The sequence below is a fragment of the Sinohyriopsis cumingii genome, chromosome 8 (genome assembly GCF_028554795.1).
Source record: "Sinohyriopsis cumingii isolate HCF-2022 chromosome 8, ASM2855479v2, whole genome shotgun sequence".
Lineage (NCBI taxonomy): Eukaryota > Metazoa > Mollusca > Bivalvia > Unionida > Unionidae > Sinohyriopsis > Sinohyriopsis cumingii.
The window spans coordinates 12037834-12062936 of NC_142968.1; the positions used below are offsets into that span (position 1 = coordinate 12037834).

At 33.8% G+C, this 25103-nt stretch overlaps 1 protein-coding gene across 1 annotated transcript in view; it reads right to left on the reverse strand.

Moving 5' to 3' along the window:
• The window catches only part of LOC149792983 (leucine-rich melanocyte differentiation-associated protein-like), a 42916-nt gene that overhangs the window by 14108 nt on the left and 3705 nt on the right, over window positions 1–25103 (reverse strand). The window contains exons 2-5 of the mRNA XM_089966852.1: window positions 23193–23405; window positions 19676–19814; window positions 14629–14749; window positions 8115–8211 (exon numbers count right to left, since the gene is read on the reverse strand). Of these exons, the coding sequence (XP_089822978.1) occupies window positions 8115–8211; window positions 14629–14749; window positions 19676–19814; window positions 23193–23327 (492 nt within the window). The 5' untranslated portion in view covers window positions 23328–23405. The remainder of the gene's footprint in view (window positions 1–8114; window positions 8212–14628; window positions 14750–19675; window positions 19815–23192; window positions 23406–25103) is intronic.

Consider the following 25103-nt stretch of genomic DNA (forward strand, 5'->3'; position numbering starts at 1 on the left):
TAAGATCATTTTCATATGAAATACATTTTTAAGTGTCTGAGCTTCCAATCAACAAAATAATTAATGGCCAACTCTTTGATCAGATATTACCTTTGTGTATCACTGTATTAATTTTTTCTATCTTAATAAGATATATTTGACAAACAATATAAAACCAAAGATGTCTATAGCATGCCTAGAATGTAATTTACAGCTATCTGAGTGAAGTCTAACAGTATGTCACTAACTCTGATCTCGAGGAATGTCTGGATATTAAAGACATGTCACTTACCAGCCGTAATTTTTTCTAAACTGATCTGACACATTATTACATGACTGATATAACATCACATTATTTTTGTTGTTGTTGTTGTTGTTCTAGGGTTTAATGCCATTTTTCAGCACAAGATACGCTATACATGGCAGCCAGTATAAATGGTGAAGGAAGAACCCTGGAAAACCCTGGGAAGAACCACAGACCCACGAGAAGCTACTGGCAAGCTCTCCCACATACCCACGCTAGTCGAGCCTTGGACTTGAACCAACACAGACAGAGGTGAGATGGCAGTGATCCGGAACGGTGAGCGCTTTAAACCACTTGGCCACTCGGGGCCCCACATCACATTATTACATGACTGATATGACATTAGATTATTACATGACTGATATGACATTACATTATAACATGACTGATATGACATCAAATTATTACATGACTGATATGACATTACATTATAACATGACTGATATGACATTAGATTATAACATGACTGATATGACATTACATTATAACATGACTGATATGACATTACATTATAACATGACTGATATGACATTACATTATAACATGACTGATATGACATCAAATTATTACATGACTGATATGACATTACATTATAACATGACTGATATGACATCACATTATAACATGACTGATATGACATCACATTATTACATGACTGATATGACATCACATTATAACATGACTGATATGACATCAAATTATAACATGACTGATATGACATTAGATTATTACATGACTGATATGACATTACATTATAACATGACTGATATGACATCAAATTATAACATGACTGATATGACATCACATTATTACATGACTGATTTGATGTTGTTGTTGTAGGGTTTAACGCCATTTTTCAGCACACAATAGGCTATACATGGCAGCCATTATTAATGGTGGACGAAGAACCTGGGAAATCCCCTGAAATAACCACCGACCTTCGAGAAGCTACTGGCAAGCTTTCTCACATACCCACATTGGCTGAATCTGAGACTCGAACCCATGCAGACAGAGGTGAGATGGCAGTGATCCGTAACAGACAGCGCTTTAGACCACTTGGCAACATGGCTGATATGACATCACTTTATTACATGATTGATATGACATCACATTATTACATGACTGATATGACATTACATTATTACATGACCTTTTACATAGTAGATACAGTGTAGCAGAATGAATTCTGGGAGAGATGATGAGTAAGATGACATGGCTGTGACATGTAGTAGGCATACTGTAATAGAATACATTCAGGGAGAGATGATGAGTAAGATGGCTGTGACATGTAGTAGGCGTATTGTAGTAGAATGAACTCTGGGAAAGATGTGACATGATGTAGGTGTATAGCTGCACAAAAAAGTCTGGGAAAGATGTGAAATGACTAGTAGGCATATTGTAGCGCAATGAACTCTGGGAAAGATGAAGCGGAAAATGACATGGCTGAGACAAGTCTCTTATTATATAAAAAAACAAATTCTTATACAGTACATTAATAATTGCAATAAAAGTCCAATGAAAGAAAATAACAAAGTCAATTTATGACCTGCCATAAATCAGCTGTTACACAGTATCGGCTTCTAGCTGTAAAAAACAAATGTGATCTCAATAACAGCGGCATACCGAAGAAAAAAAAACTACCACCAACATAACATATGATATGAAGAGTGTTTAATCCTTAACCTGTGCAAATTTGGTTAATTTTATTTTATTAGCAATTAGTGAGAAGATGTACACTTTTCTATGCAATTACCCATACATGTGGACATTTTTCTATGCAATTACCTGTACATGTGGACACTTTTCTATGCAATTACCTGTACATGTGGACACTTTTCTATGCAATTACCTGTACATGTGGACACTTTTCTATGCAATTACCATACATGTGGACACTTTTCTATGCAATTACCTGTACATGTGGACACTTTTCTATGCAATTACCATACATGTGGACACTTTCCAATACAATTACCCATACATGTGGACACTTTTCTATGCAATTACCTGTACATGTGGACACTTTTCTATGCAATTACCATACATGTGGACACTTTCCAATACAATTACCCATACATGTGGACACTTTTCTATGCAATTACCCTTACATGTGGGCACTTTTATATGCCATTACCCTTACATGTGGACAGATGCTCAACTAAGAGCAGACCAAGAAAATATAACTCACCATTGTAAAATTTTTAAGAGACTCTGAACCCGTACCAACATAAAGATCATAGATTAAAAAAGTTACTCTAAACTGGCTGGACCCTTAGCTATATAAGAATAGAGATTTTAAAATGTGACTCTGAACTGGCTGGACCCTGAGTTATATAAGACTAGAGATTTTAAAAAGTGATTCTGAATTACCTGGACCCATAGCTATGTAAGAGGATAGATTTTAAAAAGAAAGTTCAATAATCCAACATTTCACAAGTGATCACTTTTAAATGGCATGCAAAGAACATTGGTAGTGAATGATTCAGGATATTAAATGTGTATTAAATAATTATTAAATATGCTAAAAATGAATATTAAATCTGTTTTAGATAATTAACAATAATGTATTAAATAATTATTAAACCTGTATCAAATATTACATGGAATACTAATGGCTTTCATGGCTATGGTATTACACAGATTTAATGGAATGAACATACATTGTGAGAAACAATAATTATGTTTCTTTTATGATCAGAAGTCAATACCAATATTGCTCTAGAAACATGAACTCTGACTTTTAATGTTTTAAGTCTTTTCTTTTCTTTATCTCTGATTGCAGAATTAATACCTAAAAACATCACACCAAATATTTAGGCAATTACCTTTTCTCAGCATTCTACTGAAAACCAGTTTTTCATAGTAAATGTTTTTTTGAGAATACTTACCAAGTCATGATACCTTAGGAGAACTACCTCACAAATCCACACCTTCCAGATACTACTTTTAGCTTAAGGAAAAAAAATATCTACTAACCTAGATGGCAGTCAAGCAGTGATCTCCCCTTATGTATAAGGATTGACAGCAAAATCCATGAACCTCTCAGTTATGCTCTCCATGGATTAACTGCAGGGAAGCTGGGAGTGTGAATGTGTATTATGATTTGGTAAGTATTCTTGAAGAAGCATATTTTACCAGGAAAAATTGGTTTCTTCTTTAAATACTTTACCCAATCAAAATACCTTAGGAGAACAGGTAAGACGTGGAGGGAGGGTACATCCCCATAATCCAGAGATACCATCTCCAGTCGCCTAAGGTATGTAAGACATCTTTTAGATAACCCGATTGGAGGGGACTCCATCTGTCAGGGCACAGCTTCCAATAGGGAAAAATATTCCCCCTGCAAATTCAGCCGAAGTCGTGAAGCTGTCAATAGACCTGGAAGGTTGACTTGTTCAGCTGCTTGAATTGTTTATTTCTGAGGCCCTGTTTAATATGATCCAGGCATGCAGGTTCAGTAACTCTGGGTAGGAATCAAACTGTTGTCATGTTTGATTGAGAAATCGAAATGTTCTGAAGAGGTTCTGTTGTGAGACTGATAAGGCTATTGATCCATTACTTCTCCCATCTGAGTGGTGCAATGAAGATCAGCCGAAACTCTGATTCTCTCTTGCTTTTTGTATCACTTTGGAATCAAAGAAGTAGGAGGGTGGGCATATGTTTCCTGGTTCCAAACCATTCCAATCTCTTGATAAAGCATCAACTGTCCAGGCTTTTGAATCCGAGACTGGACATAATACAAAGGTTGGAAGTTTGGTACTCTACCTTGTCCAAACTGATCCACCAATAGTTAGTTCAATCAGGTACATATCTGAGTGAAAACCATGGGATGACGAGAGCATTCTGTCTGTTTCATTGATTGTTTCAGGACAATGACTTGGTTAGTACATTTTATTTAGCATCCCGGGATATGACAAACTTTTGTGTGGATTAGTTGTTTACAATTGGCATTGTTACAGACACCGGCCGAGTTATACCTGCCATTAGCCAAGTTAGGATTCCCCTATTCTGCAGATGGTACCTCAATTTTGTACAGATGATGAGAGGTTAGTCCAGTGGACAAATTTGTGGCCTCCATTGGGACAGAAGAATCATTTCCAATGGGCACATAAAAAGGCAGCCCAGGACAATGAGGTCTGCTCCTGCATTGTGCAAGCCTAGTAGGTGGAAGTAGTTCTGAGCAGACAGAATTTGTTTCCCCAAAATTAAGAAGCCAACATGGTTCAGATTTTCAATGCCCAGTCCTGAGGGGACAAACTAGATGAACAAATTGTTGAGAGATTTTTCCTTGTTACCAGGTTGGTAAGCAGTGTAACAAGGGTTATCATGTTGTGTTTAGATATTTATGCCAGATGTCATTCAGGTAACTTGATGTTGCCATGCAAAGAAATGGTCCAGACATGCGCCATTACTTAATTCATCAGATGAGTGAATACCCAGGGGCTGATGTTGAATCCCAATATGAAAGTCCTGATTTGATGCTGTAGGTGAATGTTGAACTTGACGTAATTCTTGTAAATTCTTTTTCTGTTTCACATGACAATTGCAATCATATCTCCCGCCACGAGACATGCTCAAATTGGAATGTGATGTCCAATAAATGTAATTGTGTCCTTTCTAGCTTTTATTCACAAGAATCTGAATACTATTTTTTGTAATCTTCTGTGTTAATTATATAAAACTTTTCCAGAAGCTTATTTTTCCTTTCGCTTTCTGGATGCCATTTAAAAAAATTATATAATCAACAGTCTGATCATGCAGACACTTCGCATGATCAAACAGGCGCAGTTTAAAGCATATGGGGTGCTGCTGTAAAGTTAATCTATTTCCCTGACTAAATTCACTAATTCTAATATGAAACCTGGATTCAAATCAAATATGGATGAATCAATTATCCAGATTTTTCGACAATGATAATATTTCTGTAGTTTTTGCTAGTATGCCGTAAGTTCGTATTTTAAGAGTAATTTTTGTATGACTTACGGCAAAATCATAAGAGTTGGCAGGTCTGCAATGATTGTTGATGAAGTGGGAGAAGGAGAAGGGCAGAACTCTGAGGGATCTAAAGTGGAAATTTTCCTCAAAGGAGGCTTGGAAGGCTGAAACTTCCCATGACATTGGATAGTCAAGAATTGATGACATCACTTTAGAACAAACAATATCTTCTTGGTTGCATGAGCGAGGTTAAGGTCCCCTGTAATACTTGAGACTTAGCTGGTGAAAAGTGATGTGGTATGCTGCTCACTCAACTCATAGAACACTTGAATTAGTAACCGTGACTTCAACACAGTCACTGACCAAAGAGTCTCTTCTCATGGCAGAGTGTAGAGAGATTATGAAATTACATCTGTTGAAACGTGAGGAACTAATCATGGCATCATGCCGAATGAGTGTCTTGAGGTGGTACGTGGGTTAGACTGGTCACTGTACATGTCTGCAAAAGACGAGTTTGACATACTGGAAGCTGGGCTGTTAGTGACTGAGTCCATAATATTGTTTTTGAACGTCATGTTCCCTGATATATGGCTTTACTGGTCGCAATGGAAATAGGCCATCCATGTGGGGAGGATACTGTCAGGTTGGGATGGGTTACACGATGTTTGATCCATGTAACCAGTCCATATGTCTGCTAAGCAAGAGGGAACATGCCTGTTTGTTTATCTCATTTCCTTGCTCTTCCACAAAAGGATTAGACTCAAACCCCATGGAGGCAAGGCAGAAGTGAGTCACCAAGAATGCTGAGTCCTGTGGTGGCGACTTGGAGGCCAGAAGTGTTTTGGAGCATGTCAATGTCCAGTGCTTCATGGCGGAATAGTAAGCATGGACTTATCTATCATGTCCACCAGAAATGCTCACACTGAGGAAAGATCAGGATGCAGACTGGTGACATCCTTTCTACCAATAATTCTAATCTGTAAGACAAATAGGGCCAAATTTATAAAAACTGTAGCCCTGCACCTGTCTTTAGAAGGCAATGTTGGTGCTGAGCTAAATCTTAACAAGTTGATCCAGAAATCAATAACAGTCTTATAAAGCAATGAAGTGTACAGGTAAAATGTAATGACAATGCTACCAGTAGGGAGGAGAAGTATAAAGCTGTGGGCATGCACTTGTGTAGTTGAACAGAGCGTGGGTGTAGAGCTAATATATCAAATGAGGGTTATGTGGAAAATAGCAAAAGCATGCTATCTTAATTACAATTCAAACTGTAGCGAATGTCAATGATGGCATATACATGTACAATCATTAAAACATGGTGTTCTAAGGCTAAGCTGTAATCACAGTGGTAAAGGAAACTCACCTCCATGTAACAGTAATGATGAAATAATAAATATATAAGGAATTTCTTAAGGGCATAAAAACATGCAAACATATATATATATATATATATATATATATATATATATATATATATATATAAGCCCAAACCTACCTAGTGAAATGACATGGGCTACCCATGTGAATGACTAAGTACTCTTTAAATATGATGGAATGCTTATGCAGATAAACATCACTCAGTGAAACATTCAAGAGCAAGAGGCGACTGAGCAACCCGCATATAGAAAGCTTACTAGCCCAGCAGCTGTGCTTGTTGTCATAGTAGTTCTCCTAAGGTATTTATGATTACCCAATGACACATTTGTGGTACTGCTGAGCTTTATGTCAGTGTGACATGATTAAATGAATTTGAGGTATAATATTACAAAGTGACACACATTTGTGATACTGCTGAGCTTTATGTCAGTGTGACATGATGAAATGAATTTGAGGTATAAAAAAATAAATATTATTGAGTGACATGCATTTGTACATTTATGATACTGCCATGCTTTATGTCAGTGTGACATGATGAAAAGAATTTGTGGTATAATATTACTTAGTGACACACTGTTGTGATACTGCTGGGCTTTATGTAGGTGTGACATGATACTGCTGAGTTTTATGTCACTGTGACATGCTGAAATGAATTTGAAGTATAATATTACTCAGTGACACCTTTGTTATACTGCTGGGCTTCATGTCAGTGTGACATGATGAAATGAATTTGAGGTAAAATATTACTCAGTGACAGTGGCATACCTATCTCACCACAGGCCCTACAGCAGACATTTTGTACTGCCCCTGCCCCCAACTGTCACTTAGTTTTTTCCTAATTGGGCTGGGCCCCATATTATGGCTGTACCTGCTACCATGGAAGTTATGCCACTGCTCAGTGACACATCTTTGTGATACTACTGGTCTTTATGTCAGTGTGACATGTTGAATACATCTGAGGTATAATACAGTATTACTCAGTGACACACCTTTGTGATACTGCTAGGTCTTATGTCAGTGTGACATGGTAAAATGAATTTGATGTCTAATATTACTTAGTAACACTTCTTTGTGATACTGCTTGGCCTTATGTGACTGGATTTTGCAGTATATTAAATTAGTGACACTGCTTTGTGATACAGCTTGGCCTTATGTGACTGGATTTTGCAGTATATTAAATTAGGGACACTGCTTTGTAATACAGCTTGGCCTTATGTGGCTGTGGATTTTGCAGTATAGTAAATTAGAGACACTGCTTTGTGATACAGCTTGGCCTTATGTGACTGTGGATTTTGCAGTAAATTAAATTAGAGACACTGCTTTGTGATACAGCTTGGCCTTATGTGACTGGATTTTGCAGTATATTACATTTGTGACACTGCTTTGTGATACAGCTAAACTGTGAGAAATGATGAAACAGATTTGAGGTATACCATTAATATTACTTAGTGGCATTAATTTTTTTACTAGAGGTTATATCACTATTTGATATAAATGGATAAATATTATTCCATACCATTCTGTATATCCTGCATGCTTCTGCCCTCTCTTGTGGGGTCACTTTGGTATCATCTAAGACTTCCAAATGAGGAAGCTGGCTGATAGTGTAGTGCCTGAAAAAGTGAAATGTCATTTTCTGCATCCCCATAAAATAATGAAATTATAAGTTACTGATCTGTGGTGATATAGATAGGATTTTACAATGATGCAATTACATGTAATTGAAATGTGGTCATATAGATAGGATTTTTAAAATGATGAAATTACATGTAATTTAAATGTGGTCTTATAGATAGGATTTTAAAATGATGAAATTACATGTAACTGAAATGTCGTACATATAGATAGGATTTTAAAATGATGAAATTACATGTAATTGAAATGTGGTACATACAGACAGAATTTTAAAATGATGAAATTACATGTAATTTAAATGTGGTACATATAGATAGGATTTTAAAATGATGAAATAACATTTAAACTGAACAGATTTTTCAATGACCTATTATTAAAGAGTCATGTCAATGAATAGTTTAAGTGGTATATAATCAAAAGGAGATAGCAAAACCTGACTTAGCAGACACCTCTCTGCAATGGACACCTGCTGGGCACATTTTCAGTGGGATATAATCAAAAGGAGACTACATAAAAACATTCCTTAGTAGAAACCTCTGTAATGGACACCAGTTCAATTTAAGTGGGATATAATCAGGAGAATGTACAGAGAAACCTGCTGTTATATCAGAATCTCTCTATTCTTGAGATCTACTTCATTCAGTTTAAAAGGGATATAATGAAAAGGGTACTACATCAAAACCTGTGTTAGAAGACTCATCTCAATAACAGACACCTGCTGGGTTGTATTTAAGTGGGATATAATCAAAAGTAGACTGTATATCCAAACTTGCTTTGTTAGACAACTGTATAATGGACACGTGTTTTGTTCAATCTAAACTGGACATAATCAAAAGGAGAATGAATATCAAAACCTGTCTTACTATGCACCTCTTGATAACAAACACTTATGCATAAAGAACTACATTTATAAACAGTTTCTTAAGTTTCATACCTACATGGTTCATATAAAAATCTAGGGACCAAATTTAAGGACCTCTCATGTGCTTGTTATTTTTTTTCAAGAGCTTACTTAAAATAACTTGCCCAAATTTAAAGTCTCAAGCATTACTTAATTTAACTGTCATGAGTTCATCTTCCAAATTATAAAATAAAATTTCCAGTTTAAGTCTTGAAATAAAACATTATATATATATATATATATATATATATATATATATATATATATATATATATATATATATATATATATATATATATAATTTAATTTAATTTCAAAGTAATGTAATTTTGTTTACTAGGAATTTTATATTTTCTGGAAATTAGTATGACCTGACTGTTAGTCATAAACACTGAACTTTGTATCTTTTGATGACCTAGTTCCTGGCCCTGATTGAGAATCAAGTAAGCAACTTCTTCTTTTTAAATTCATTTTTAATGTGTGAATGATAATAGTGAAATCGAGGCTGTACTGGAATACATGACCTTAGAGGTGTAGATACCTTCTAAATGGTTCTGAAATGTGATCATGTGATCCTCATCTGGGAATCTGTTTTGCATCTAAAGTTACTGTATAACCTTTGTCTTTAGAGAAATTAGTCAGTTGGGCTTCTAAGAACTGGGACGTAAGGTGTTTGTTTTGTTGTGACCAGTTTGGAGTTATATTTTAATTTTTATTCAAATTATTTGGATTCTAAAAGACTAATTCTTTTCCTGGAGATATTTGAGTGCTTATACAGAATTCTTGGACAAAGACATTTCTTTAAATTTTAGTCAGAAATTCAAACACCAGAATATTGTTTGTGAACCAAAAAAGAACTACAGACACCATCTGTAATACTTCTAAAATTTAATTAGTGGATTATTCTTGAATTATTTTTGGATTTGATTCCTAAAACCGTAAGTTCTTGAATTTTACTTTTACAGTGTTTTTCCAGGGAAATAAATTATTAGCTATATTTTTCAATGCTTGCTGTTTTCACTTTTTCTTTTGTTATTGTTTATTAGTGCCTAAACATGTAACATAGGAATGTATATATATATATATATATATATATATATATATATATATATATATATATATATATATATATATATATATATATATATATATATATATATATATATATATATATATATAAACATAAAATAATGATACTGTCAGCAAAATTTATAGTCATTACTAATTTTCCAGATGCATGTATAAAGTCACTCAAGATGTCTTCTGCAGTTGCATGCCCAAGAAACTGGGATCCCCAAAACCCGATGAAACTTTGTCACCTTGCCAGTATTGGATATGGACAGCCATCTAATGTGCCATCTTACTTAATGATTCATCAACAGACCCATAAAATACTCCCCTTTCTTTGCATTATTTACCATAAGTATCTTAAAATGTTAAGCTTAATCAAAGGTCTCTCCAGATGAAAATTAAGATGAAACCACCCAATTAGGAAACATTAATGACAAGATTTTCTCTCTCCACATGAAAATTTACATGAAATTGCACTATTACGAAACATCAGTCAGAACATTTCTGTTATTTGGATTTGAATGTGTTACGACTCAGTTCTGCCTGAAGTGTCAAAAACAACACACAAAAAACAGTCTGGTCATACGACAATACATCATAAATATGAAAGAAATCCAAATAAATGCAACATGTGATAAAATGAAGGATTATAATGAATGTTTATGTACAGTTTTCCCCAAATATAATTTAATAAGTGAAAATGAAACACTTAACAAGTCAAATATTCAAGGGCTTTATAAAGACTACCAAATTGAAGATTTAAGGACTTTTCATAGGGTTTTTCCACTTTTTATCATTTAAAAGGGTTTTTCAAGACAGACATGAAGTTAAGCGGCCTTTCAAGACCTTTGCAATCCATGCACATTTCTTCTCAAAATGACGAACACTTGTCCAATAAGGACACAAAATTGAGGTCCCTAAGTGACCTTTATACAGCACGACCTGATATAGCAGTCTGTTATAACATGAATCTGGACATAACATGACTGTTGCATGGCAACTGAAATTTCATATGCATGTATTTTTCTTGTGCACAAAAATATTTTTTCTTCTTAAAAGTACGAAAAATAACATGTAAACAGTTTACTATCATTTTGGGATTGTGTGTGAGTTCTATTATCTGATGATCATGTCATGGCATCTGAAATTTCCTATACATATAATTTTCTCATACAAAAAAAAATATTTATTTTCTAAAAAATGTGAAAAATATGGGAAAAGTTTATTCAGGGATTGTGCTTGGGCTTTGTCAGTGAAACACTTGTTTTTCCTTATTGGCACCAAAAGATACCATCTGGTCATTTTATTTTTGCGACAACATTGTTGGCTGTATAAACCTATATTTACAATCCTGAATTTGGAATGGAAAAATTCAAATGAACCAAGAAAGGAAGCCAAAAACTTGGAGATAAAATATAATGGAATCTATATATTGTTACATAAACAAATTTTTTGTTCATATTGCCAAACCATCTTAAGACTGCGTTTTTATAATATGCTTATGCCAACCTCTGACCCAAGTACTGTATCCTGCTACCAGCCTAGCTATAATTGACCAACCTTTGAAGGCAGGAATAAGAACAACTACAATCAACCAAATGACAGCTCACATTTTTAAATGTACCCAGAAAAAATAGTTTCGCTGAAACTTCAAACAAAACTGATTACATTTAAAGCTCTAATTGTTCTATGTAAATACTAAGCAAATGAAAAAATTCAGTCACAATCGATGTTGTACAATTATTTCATGTTGCCACCAGAACAACAAACGAGCCTTAATTTGGTCCTCCACATTTGTTCTTTAGCGGTGTCTTCAATAACACATGAATCTTTCATCAATGCAAGCCAACTACAATCTTCAATAAAAAAAAAGCACCTTTCATCAAAGAAAGTCAGCACCAAGCTTAAATAAAAAAAATGGAGTCTGATGGATTGTTGCATTTTCCAAAGTGACCGGAAAACGTTTATTGTGAAGTGAAAGTTTTCTCTTTTGTTCAAAAAAAGATGTTTATGCTTATGATTGCTAACAATGGCAGCATAAAACGTAATTTAAATTTCCTATCTTTTGAAACTAAATATATCTGGCCATCGAGTTACTTTTTAATTTATTCATGTTCTTATTACCTTGTGAATAGCCTCATCCCCTGAGTAGCATCTGCGAGATGATAACTGACCAAAATCTAGGCCAGTTTAAGTAAATATCACATGTAAAACAACTATAGCCATGTGATACTGGTGACAATATCATAATGAATTGTTTAGTGACACATTTGTTGACAACGGGATGTAGATTAAATGAGGACTACCATTTTTTATATATGTTATTTGTGTTTTCTAACAGGATGTAACCCATACATGAATTTTATAACACGTTATTTATAATCAAATTAATGAATTTTTCACATGCATGTAAAGAACTTAATGCATTATGAACTGTACTGCAAAATGCAAGTTGTCAATATACAAATATATTTATTAATAGTTCTGTCTTCATTTAATCAAAAGCATATATTTTGGCATCTGCTTTTATTACCACACCTCCCTCCAATGGCCATCATTTTTTGTACATTCTTCATTTTCTTCAAGCAAACTGACTTAGCTGGTTATAACACGGTTTGTTCTTTTAAGAAGGATGGGTTCTATGGACCCCACCACTGTGTTATAGAGGGATCACACTGTTATATACATTTCTCTGTATTCAGACAGAGGTATTATTCTCATTAAAAACTGGCCTAAGTGGTAAGAGCATCTGCCTTGGATGCAGAAGGTCATAGGTTCGACCCCCCTCCGAGTCAAACCAAAGACTTACAAAAAATGGTACAAGCAGCTGCTTTGCTTGGCACTCAACATTAAGAGCTTAGTGTTAGGACTGGTCAGCCTGGTGTCAGGATAATGTGACTGGGTGGGACATGATGCAACATGTCTGGCATGATTCCTCAGTGCTAGATATCACTATAAACTGTCAAACTCCATATATAGTAGCTACAGGACTAGACTTTTAAAGCTCGATAAAAATCCCACAACACACACAAGCACACAATCATTTAAAACATTTCAGTATACAGTATTCCCTCATTCTAACATTGCCCATGGAAGCATAGGAAAATACCACAGTATAGTGAGACCATGCTATAATGAAGTAACATACATGAAACATAATTTATCTACTACATAACAAAAAAAGATCCTTGACCCTACCTGCCTTATAACAGGAACTGTGTTATAATGAATGGACTTACAACATAAACTGTATTACAGTGAAGGGCCTAATAACAGCAACTGTGTTATAATGCATGGACTTTAACAGGAACTGTGTTATAATGAATGGACTTATAACATGAACTGTGTTATAATGAATGGACTTAATAACATAAACTGTATTACAATGAAGGGCCTAATAACAGGAACTGTGTTATAATGAATGGACTTGTAAACTGTATTACAATGAAGGGCCTAATTTACAGGAACTATTATAATAAATGGACTTATAACAGGAACTGTGTTATAATGAATGGACTTATAACATAAACTCTATTACAATGAAGGGCCTAATAACAGGAACTGTATTAAAATGAAGGGCCTAATAACAGGAACTGTGCTATAATGAATGGACTTATAACATAAACTGTATTACAAAGAAATGACTAATAACAGAAAATGTGCTGCAATGAAGATCCTAATAACATGAACTGTGCTATAATGAATGGACTTAAGCTGTATTACAAAGATATGCCTAATAACTGAAACTGTGTTACAATGATGGGCCTAATAAAAGAAACTGTGTTATAATGATGGGCCTAATAAAAGAAACTGTGTTATAATGAAGCGCCTTATAGTGAGTGAGTGCTGTCCTACAACATACAGTATCCAACTGGACATGTACTGTATTCCCTATAATACAGTAAACCCTGACTTAAAAGACCTAGGGTTTTGGAAACCACCTTTCAATTATGACCATATCCTTAATATATTGATGAATCTGTTATATAAAATAATACAATTTACATGCTAAAATGATACTATCATCTGGAATGACTTATTTAATGTAAATCCAAACTGAATGATTTTTTTTAGAACTATCTTGCTCTTTCATCCTAAACTTGCCTTGACTCCAAGTCTACAGTAAAATTACTATTCTAAATGTTGAGACAAGTTACATGATGGAAGTACCAGGATTTGATGATGTCTTAATTACAAATGATTTGCAACTAATAACAAAGATTAATTAGTTCTTTAAATATTTTAATTATTCAAAAGCTTTATGAAGTTCATAGAAATAAGTCTTTGTGTCAAATAGTCTTTATATACCAAAATAAATATGTCACGTTTAGAGTTAGAAATTAATTAATTACAAATGATTTGCAATTAATAACAAAGATTAATTAGTTCTTTAGAGTTAGAAATTAATGGAATTCAAACAAACCTATAGTCCATATACTGCTCGTAGCTTCCTCCATTGAAATAACTTGGTGCAGCCTCGTTGTTCATCATTGACAATATTTTCATATTTGGGCATTTTCGAGAGAGCGTGGCTAAAAACACTCCTGAAAAATAGATCCTAGTAAAATCCTACCGAAATAAAAATTACCACTAAATAAAATATTCTTGACAATTCAATTTAATTCAGTCACACACAGGCACACAATTCAATTTAATTCAGTCACAACAGACAAACAATTCAATTAAACTGTCACACACAGATGCACAAATCGATTCAATTCAGTCACACAGACACACAATTCAAATTAATTCAGTCACACACATATACACAATTCAATTTAATTCAGTCACAACAGACAAACAATTGAATTCAGACACACATAGATACACTATTCAATTCAATTCAGTCACACACAGACACACAATTCAATTTAATTGTCACATGCAGATACACAATTCAATTCAGTTACAGACACACAATTCAATTCAATTCAGTCACACACAGATATACAATTCAATTCAGTCACACAGACACAATTTAATTCAGTCACACACAGTTACATAATTCCATTTAACTCAGACACACACAAATACACAATTCAATTTAATTCAGTCACACACAGATACACAATTCAATTTAATTCAGTCACACACAGATACACAATTCAATTTAATTGTCACACACACACAATTCATTTCAGTCACGCACTGACATACAATTCAATTCAGTCACACACAGATACACAATTCAATTTATTTCAGTCATGCACTGACACAATTCAATTCAGTCACACACAGATACACAATTCAATTTATTTCAGTCATGCACTGACACAATTCAATTCAGTCACACAGATATACAATTCAATTTATTTTGGTCATGCACTGACATACAATTCAATTCAGTCACACACATACACACAATTCAATTTAACTCGACTGCAAATTTACACCTTGGTAATGATGACAAGTGAATACTATATGCCTTGTACCATATTTTGCATGGTTTGAAAATGTGCTGAAAAATGTATTACTTTTCATTCAAATAATAAGAAGATTTGTGAGGAAATCTTTTACTAATTCATTTCTTGAACAGTCTTAATATGGTTCAACCCTCAAATATGAAAATTAAATTACACAGCAGTACTGTATTTACTTGTGTCAGACTCAAAACCATATTCCTTAAACAGATGTTAAAAAACAAATGTAGAAAATCATATCTTTTAATGACAAAACATCTAAACATTTTTGTCATTCCTTCATTTCGAACACTGCAAATCATATTTTTGTCATTCCTTCATTTTGAACATTGCAAATCATATTTTTGTCATTCCTTCATTTCGAACACTGCAAATCATATTTTTGCCATTCCTTCATTTCGAACATTGCGAATCATATTTTTGTCATTCCTTCATTTCGAACATTGCAAATCATATTTTTGTCATTCCTTCATTTCGAACATTGCAAATCATATTTTTGTCATTCCTTCATTTCGAACACTGCAAATCATATTTTTGTCATTCCTTCATTTCGAACACTGCAAATCATATTTTTGTCATTCATTCATTTCGAACACTGCAAATCATATTTTTGTCGGCTACAGCCCAAACATCATTGAACAAAAGATGTACATTCTGTGCAAATTCGTTTACAAAAAGGTACCACTTGCAAAGAAAAGTTTCTGCTGTGAAATGTTTTAATCACTGGAAAGTTGTTATATTACATATTATGAAGTACAACTCGCTGCAAATACTATATTGCAGTATTATTCTGCTGTTTTTGTTTGCTTAGATACTGTTTGCAGTATATTTTATATATAAGGTAACCATTAGATACTGTGTGCAGTATATTTTATATATAGGGTAGCCATTAGATACTGTGTGCAGTATATTTTATATATAGGGTAGCCATTAGACACTGTGTGCAGTATATTTTATATATAGGGTAACCATTAGATAGTGTGTGCAGTATATTTTATATATAGGGTAGCCATTAGACACTGTGTGCAGTATATTTTATATATAAGGTAACCATTAGATACTGTGTGCAGTATATTTTATATATAGGCTAGCCATTAGATAGTGTGCAGAATATTTTTTATATATAGGGTAGCCATTAGATACTGTGTGCAGTATATTTTATATATAGGGTAACCATTAAATACTGTGTGCAGTATATTTTATATATAGGGTAGCCATTAGATAATGTGTGCAGTATATTTTATATATAGGGTAAACATTAGATAGTGTGTGCAGTATATTTTATATATAGGGTAGCCATTACATACTGTGTGCAGTATATTTTATATATAGTGTAACCATTAGATACTGTATGCAGTATATTTTATATACATGTATGTAGGGTAGCCATTAGATACTGTGTGCAGTATATTTTATATATAGGGTAGCCATGACTGTCTCTTTTATATATGGTGGTGTTGTACAGTTTTGCATTTTGCATAGGGTTAGATTTTACAAAAAATAGTGTTTCAACTGGTTTCCTCACTGGTTATGCTGGCTATTTGAAAAAGACATTGTATATCTTATGGCTTGTTAAAAGAACTTTTAATTCTGTTTATTTTGGCATATGACTGATGGCTGCAATATGGGTTAAATTGAGTATAGTTAGCTTGGCCTTACATCAAATGTTCACCTATCAAAAAACTGCTGGCTCAGCTTCCACTTCCTGAACTTCAGAGGTAATTGGTGAAATAAAGAGCTGATACCTTTTTTATAAACATTTTATATATTTGGCAATTCATTCATTGCACTTTCAGAAACAGGTATTGCTTAGTCTGGCAAAATTTGGTTTCCTTATTTCAATATGTGCTAAAGATAGTGCACTTTAGACTAATTCTGGTCTTTTTGAGGACATGAGAATAGTCATTTTGGCTAGCTGTGGCAGCTTTAGATCATGTACAATTTCCACAAGTACAATATTCAAAGAAATTTGAGCCATAGTACATGAAATTTACATAGAGGTATGCTAACATTCTCTCCACTGTGCATGTTGCAAATGTAAACAATTTCACCTTAAACCTGTCAATCTCTCAGAAGTTCATAATATCGGTATAACACCCCCTATATGCTACCTATTAGAGACTGTCTGCAGTCTCTATGTTGTGTGTGTATATATATATATATATATATATATATATATATATATATATATATATATATATATATATGGCTCCCATTAGATACTGTATGCAATCTCTATTACATATAGGGCTCCCATTGGATACTGTCAGCAGCCTCTGATAAACAGGGTACTCATTACATACTCTGAGCAGTATACATACATACATACATACATACATACATACATACATACACACATACATACATACATACATACATACATACATACATACATACATACATACATACATACATTCATACATACATACATACATACATGTGTTGTGTTGTTGTGTTGTTGTAGGGTTTAACGCCATTTTTCAGCACACGATAGGCTATACATGGCGGCCAGTATTAATGGTGGAGGAAGAACCCGGGAAAACCTCGGAAAGAACCACCGACCCATGAGAAGCTACTGGCAAGCTTTCTCACATACCCACATTAGCTGAATCCGAGACTCAAACTCACGCAGACAGAGGCGAGATGGCAGTGATCCATAACGGAGAGCACTTTAGACCACTCGGCCCCCACATACATATATACATACATACATGCATAGATACATACATGCATACAAACATATATATACATGGTACCCATTAAATTCTCAGCAGTCTCTATTTCATATAGGGTAGTCATTTTCATTGGCCAAAGCTAATATTTAAAGGTCTTGATAGACATCATGAGGTATCTGTGAAGACAACTATTTGTGGCACACCTGCCAGATTTAAGTACCCACATAAATATCATTTTCTGAAACATCACAAAATCTGATGATCACAGAAATAAACAGGTTTATATTGTCTTGATATGGTGTATAAACTTGTCCATATAAATTAAAAAAGTTCAATATAACTTTTCTATGGCCATGTTATGAAAATATATAAATATAATGATACAATATGCAAAGCATCCCATTTTAATATTTCATGAATCTAGAATAACTAGTTAGAATTATTAAGGTCTCGTTGCAGAATGCATATGAAATAAAATTCATTTTTTTTCCATAAATATTCCTTATCTGTAAATAATTTATATAATGTAAGGTGTTAAAGTTTCTTTGTGAAAAGTTATGAAGACATTTCCTCATGAAAAGTAATGAAAATATTTATCTGTTAAATAGTTTTAATAATCAGAGATCTTCTGTTCTTGTTTGCTGTGTACTGCCATTTTCTTATTTCATTTTTCATCTGACCTATGCAAAAGGCTTCACATTTCATACATACATGTATCAATGTATAAATCACGTCTTTAGAGTTGCAATCAATATACTAACTTTAAATATCTTAAAATTTTTAAACTGAATTGTGTTTTCTTCTATTAGAATATGTTTTATATCTATTTTCACCACGTTTCCTCACTCCGACCTTTCTTTCAATGAAGTTAATACAGACCTACTAAAGAGTTGCTTCAAAATTTTGGGTTGTCTTTAACTTTTGTCATTCTTTCAAGAATATTTTTTTATCACTGTTTTAAAGTACTTAATATTCACATGTTCACTCCGTGGGGAAGATAAATAGTGTTCTGCATATTATAGGATGTAATTAAAAGAAATCTGTTTGACAATGAGTAAATGTTGCATGGTTTACTCCCTTGATCAGTCCATTTCTTTTTGGTTTCAGTATTCTTTGATTGATAATTTGCTTACAGGAAGCTTTGTCTGCAAAGATATTGCAGCAGTTCTAAATTTGTTGTTCATAATCATTCACTTTTATCTTCTGCATGACATTTAAAGTTAAAATGGTTCCGTGTGTTAGTAACCTTATCAAAAATATGGGTTTCAAAAATACATTAAATATATCAGAATGTATTCATGACTCATCCACATTTCATGATCGGTTACAACTGTAATCCTGGTATTTGTAATTTTTTAACATAATCTTAACTTACCAAGATTTTTTATTTGGTTGTGGTTGACCCAGAGAGTGTGGAGGTAGGGCATCTCTGGCATCTTGACATTTGATGTAATATTATTATGATCTACGACCAGAGTCTTCAAGTTTGGATAGTCCACTAAAAACTTAAGATCTCTAAGGGACATTAAGGAAAACAGCAAATGAATAACTGTACCGAATGAAATAACAACTTTTGCCATCTGCTTTATTTATTAAATTCTTTCCTTAAATTACAAAATGGAGGACTTTAAATGGTCTCCCATTTTTTTTAACACGAAATTGAAACAAATACATTTTTCTCAGTCAGTCTTGTTGATGCCATGGCAAATAAAAGAAATTTTTATTAAAAGGTCTAACTGACTAAATTACTGGATAAACCGATTCAATTTCGACCGATTATTTTCGATCCAATTTAAATCATAATAATAATCTTATAAAATCAATTAAAGGGTGGCTGAGAAAAGAGGTTAGACTATATTGTCATAATACAGTACTCCCTCTTTATAATGCTGTCCATGGAGGCCAGATTATATCATCCAATAGAGACCACCGTGTAATGAAGTACATAACTAAAAATAAAAAATATAGTACATGCAATGAAATACAATCCATAAACGTATATGCCATTTAATAGGAACCATTTTATAATGATGCAGAGTCCTACAGAATAGTAATCCCTGCAGCCATCACATGACAATGGTAATTAAAAATAATTTCTTATAAGAGTTCCTAAGATACCTGCAAGAACTCTGACACACAATTACTTACATTTTCAATTGCACTTTAATATCAAGTTAACAGCATGTCAACCTCAGGTTAAGTGGTTGCCAACTGTGGTACATATCATTAATTCAAATTATCATGCAAAATTGTGATGCATTTATGATTGTCCAGTATATGAAAATCTTTATCACAAAATTCCACAATTTGATGATTCTTCAATCTGACATTATATCATTCCACAATTTGATGATTCTTCAATCTGACATTATATCATTCCACAATTTAATGATTCTTCAATCTGTCATCATATCATTCCACAATTTAATGATTCTGCAATCTGACATCACATCATTCCACAATTTAATGAGTCTTCAATCTGACATTATATCATTCCACAATTTAATGATTCTTCAATCTGACATTATATCATTCCACAATTTGATGATTCTTCAATCTGACATTATATCATTCCACAATTTAATGATTCTTCAATCTGACATTATATCATTCCACAATTTGATGATTCTTCAATCTGACATTATATCATTCCACAATTTAATGATTCTTCAATCTGACATTATATCATTCCACAATTTAATGATTCAATCTGACATTATATCATTCCACAATTTGATGATTCTTCAATCTGACATTATATCATTCCACAATTTGATGATTCTGCAATCTGACATTATATCATTCCACAATTTAATGATTCTTCAATCTGACATTATATCATTCCACAATTTAATGATTCAATCTGACATTATATCATTCCACAATTTGATGATTCTTCAATCTGACATTATATCATTCCACAATTTAATGATTCTTCAATCTGACATTATATCATTCCACAATTTGATGATTCTTCAATCTGACATTATATCATTCCACAATTTAATGATTCTTCAATCTGACATTATATCATTCCACAATTTGATGATTCTTCAATCTGACATTATATCATTCCACAATTTGATGATTCTTCAATTTGACATTATATCAGAGCCAAATTCTGTAGCTATTCCATTTATCCATGTCATTATAAAACTATTACACACACCCTGTACAACTGCATTCTCTCCAAAAAATTTGCTTGATACTGGCCACTAATGCTTACAATTACATTCTGGGCTTTAAAAGAAAGCCATTATGAAACATTATAACTAGTACTATCCATAGACGCATAGAAATTGATGCTTTTACAGAAAATTCTATTCTTGTAGAGTAGTGGGTCATCTTATAGGTACAAGATACTGGATAAATCTAGAGGGTCATTTTATAAGTACAAAACACTGGATAAATCTAGTGGGTCATTTTATAAGTACAAAACACTGGATAAATCTAGTGGGTCATCTTATAAGAACAAAACACTGGATAAATCTAGTGGGTCATCGTATAAGTACAAAATACTGGATAAATCTAGTGGGTCATTTTATAAGTACAAAACACTGGATAAATCTAGTGGGTCATTTTATAAGTACAAAACACTGGATAAATCTAGTGGGTCATCTTATAAGTACAAGATACTGGATAAATCTAGGGATTTGCAATACATACAAAATAATATCAATTAAATATTTTTACATTTCTGTGCCACTACTCTCAGCCAGAAATGCATACTTGTTATGTTTCATTACAGCATTTATTAAGCAACACTTTATCTACTAATCTCTACAAAGTGAAATGTCAATCAGTGTTGTTTACAGTGTGTTTACTAAGATGTATATTGCTTCCATCTGAGTGCAAGTAAAAAAAAAATATATTTGAACTTACATTTTATATTTGCTGTATAAACACAGTTTGTATCTGAAGCAATACAAGTTTTGATTTTTATTGGCCTTTTTTTGGTGTCCAACTTCCAAGTGATATTTCCTAAGATATCTGCCAGTGCATGTAAAGGCTGCACCTACATTGTTTTCCCAGTTGACAACTCATTTTATTTAGCCAAAAATGAAACATCTGTTCAGTGCCCAAGTGTAGTCCTATATTCAGTTAACCGCATGTGCTTCTTTTGAGCAATTTAGCAACACAATGTGCATGTCTGACCTTAATCCCTTACCACCTACATGCAGCACCAATTTTGTTTTCCCAGCTAAGGGTCCTTTAGTTGAACCATGTCTTTAATATTTGTTCAGTACCAAGTAGAGACCCATATTTGGTTAACTGGGTTCATGAGCAGCAGTCATGTACACTAAGGTACATCAGCATCAGACATGTACACTGATTCAGGTACATGTACGTGAATGGCATAGTCATGTACATTGATTAAAGTACATGTACATGAGTTGCATAGTCATGTACACTAATGAAGGTACATGTACATGAGTAGCAGTCATGTACACTGATTAAGGTATATGTACATGAGTAGCAGTCATGTACACTGATTAAGGTATATGTACATGAGTAGCGGTCATGTACACTGATTAAGGTATATGTACATGAGTAGCAGTCATGTACACTGATTAAGGTACATGTACATGAGTAGCAGTCATGTACATGAAGGTATGTAAGCAACAGTCACATACACTGAATAAAGTACATGACTGAACAGCATACTCATGTATACTGCTTAAGGTACATGAGTAATATAATGTCTATTCTTTCAAGTTTTGTGAATCTATCATTATGTAACATCACCATATACTCAAAAATCAGAATACAGTATTATTATCAACAACAACTCCTATGTGATCAGACTTTGAGTTGCTTCTACAATGAAGATTTTAAAAACAAACCAGAATATAATGACTCTGCCAACAACTGACTATGAACAAAAAAGGATATGATAGTTTATTGTGTGTGAGATCCAACTCTTCCACCATTTTCCCAGCCTCATCAATGATTTCTTGTGGAATCTCTTCAAGACTGCGGAAAGCCAAGTTCTGTTTTCGAATTAGATTTGATTCTCCCCCTTCCATCCTGGCCAGCCTTAATTGGATTTGACTAATGAAATGGTTTCAGGGCCATCCTCTTCACAGTACATATATATTATTAACCTGTAAATCGGAATAAGAGTACAGAATTTAATTTCATATTCTACATTACACAATAAACGAGTCCCTTGAAGGGACTGACACTCCACTGGCTGAAAAGACTTTCCAGGATTCAAGATAAGAACATTTTTTTTCCTTGTAACTGCTGAGTGTTGAAGGCATCTCTGTATTCTTCTGCAATAGCAAGATTCAAATAAGCTACTGTGGTGGACATACTGGCTATTAGCTTTGTACCATTTTCACTGATAACCAACAATGCATCATTACAAAGTCTTGAGTGTGTGTGTGTGATTTGGATTTTTAACGTAGCTTTAAAAAAAAATCAGTCATATCGCTACAATGTCTGCGGTGTGACAGTTTATAGTGATGTCTAGCATTGGGGCATCATGCTGGAGACATGTAGCATGATGTCCCACACAGACACATTATCCTGACACCAGGCCAACCAGTCCTAACGCTAACCTCTTAATGCTGAACACCAAGCGAGGCAGCTGTTAGTACCATTTTTGTAAGTCTTTGGTATGACTCAGCCAGGGATTGAACTCACAACCTCCCACATCCTAGGCAGATGCCTAACCACCAGGCCACTGGAGCAGTCACAAAGTCTTGAAGTGGAAACCTCATTACAAAGTCTTGAAGTGGAAACCCCATTACAAAGTCTTGAAGTGGAAACCCCAAGCTGATATGACATGACTTTCAAGATGGATGCCATGATGGTTATATCTGATATCAGTCTGGTACAATGTCTTTTTAGTACCAACAAGCCTTCTGGTGCAATATCAGCAGACAACTAAAAGATGTAGTCATAACAAGATTTTCAAGATGGCCATTGCGATAGTCACAGAAGTTGGATTAGTAACATTTTTTTCGTTGGATCAATTTGAAATCATAAGAAGCCTTCATGTGTAAACCACACACTGATATGGTCATTCATGTCTGAATGTCACCATTAGGACCAATTAGACATAAAAATAATTTGTTTACTTACAACTCATTGTTGATACAACCATTATTTCTGCTGCAGTTAAAACAATAATTTCAACTGTTGTAGGCATATCAGACATCAGCACTATTTTAATTTATGACCATGAGATGGCAATAATAATTTTCATTCAGGATTAGTAACAAAAAGATCTCAAAATGGCCACTGTGGTAGCCATATTGGAAACCAAATTGGCACCATTGTCATTTATGACCAACAAGACACTATTGGTCATTTCATTCAGAAGAAGTATCTATAACAAGATTTGTGAGATGGTCACCATGGCATTAAAAGGTTGGTCCCATTTTCATTCTGGACCAGACACCATGTTTAGTCTTTCAGTGAAAACCCACTTTGATATGACTATTCATTTCAGAAGTAGTAGCCATAACAAGATGTTCAAGATGGCCACTGTGGTGGCCATACTGGATGTCTGATTTGTGCCATTTTTATGAGGGACCAACTAGACTATGGAATGAATGCATGTGCAAAGTTTTATGGCAATCTTCCAAATATTTTAGGAATATCAATAACAACTTGTGTTAACAGATAGACCCAAGATGAACAAAAGACCATCCCATAAGCTCTAATGGTTTATGGCCAGCAGAGCTGAAAAAATCATGCGTGTGACATGGATCGCTCCAGTGGCTGAGTGGTTAGAGCATCCGCCTCAGATGCGGGAGGTCATGGGTTCAATCCACGGCCAAGTCATACCAAAG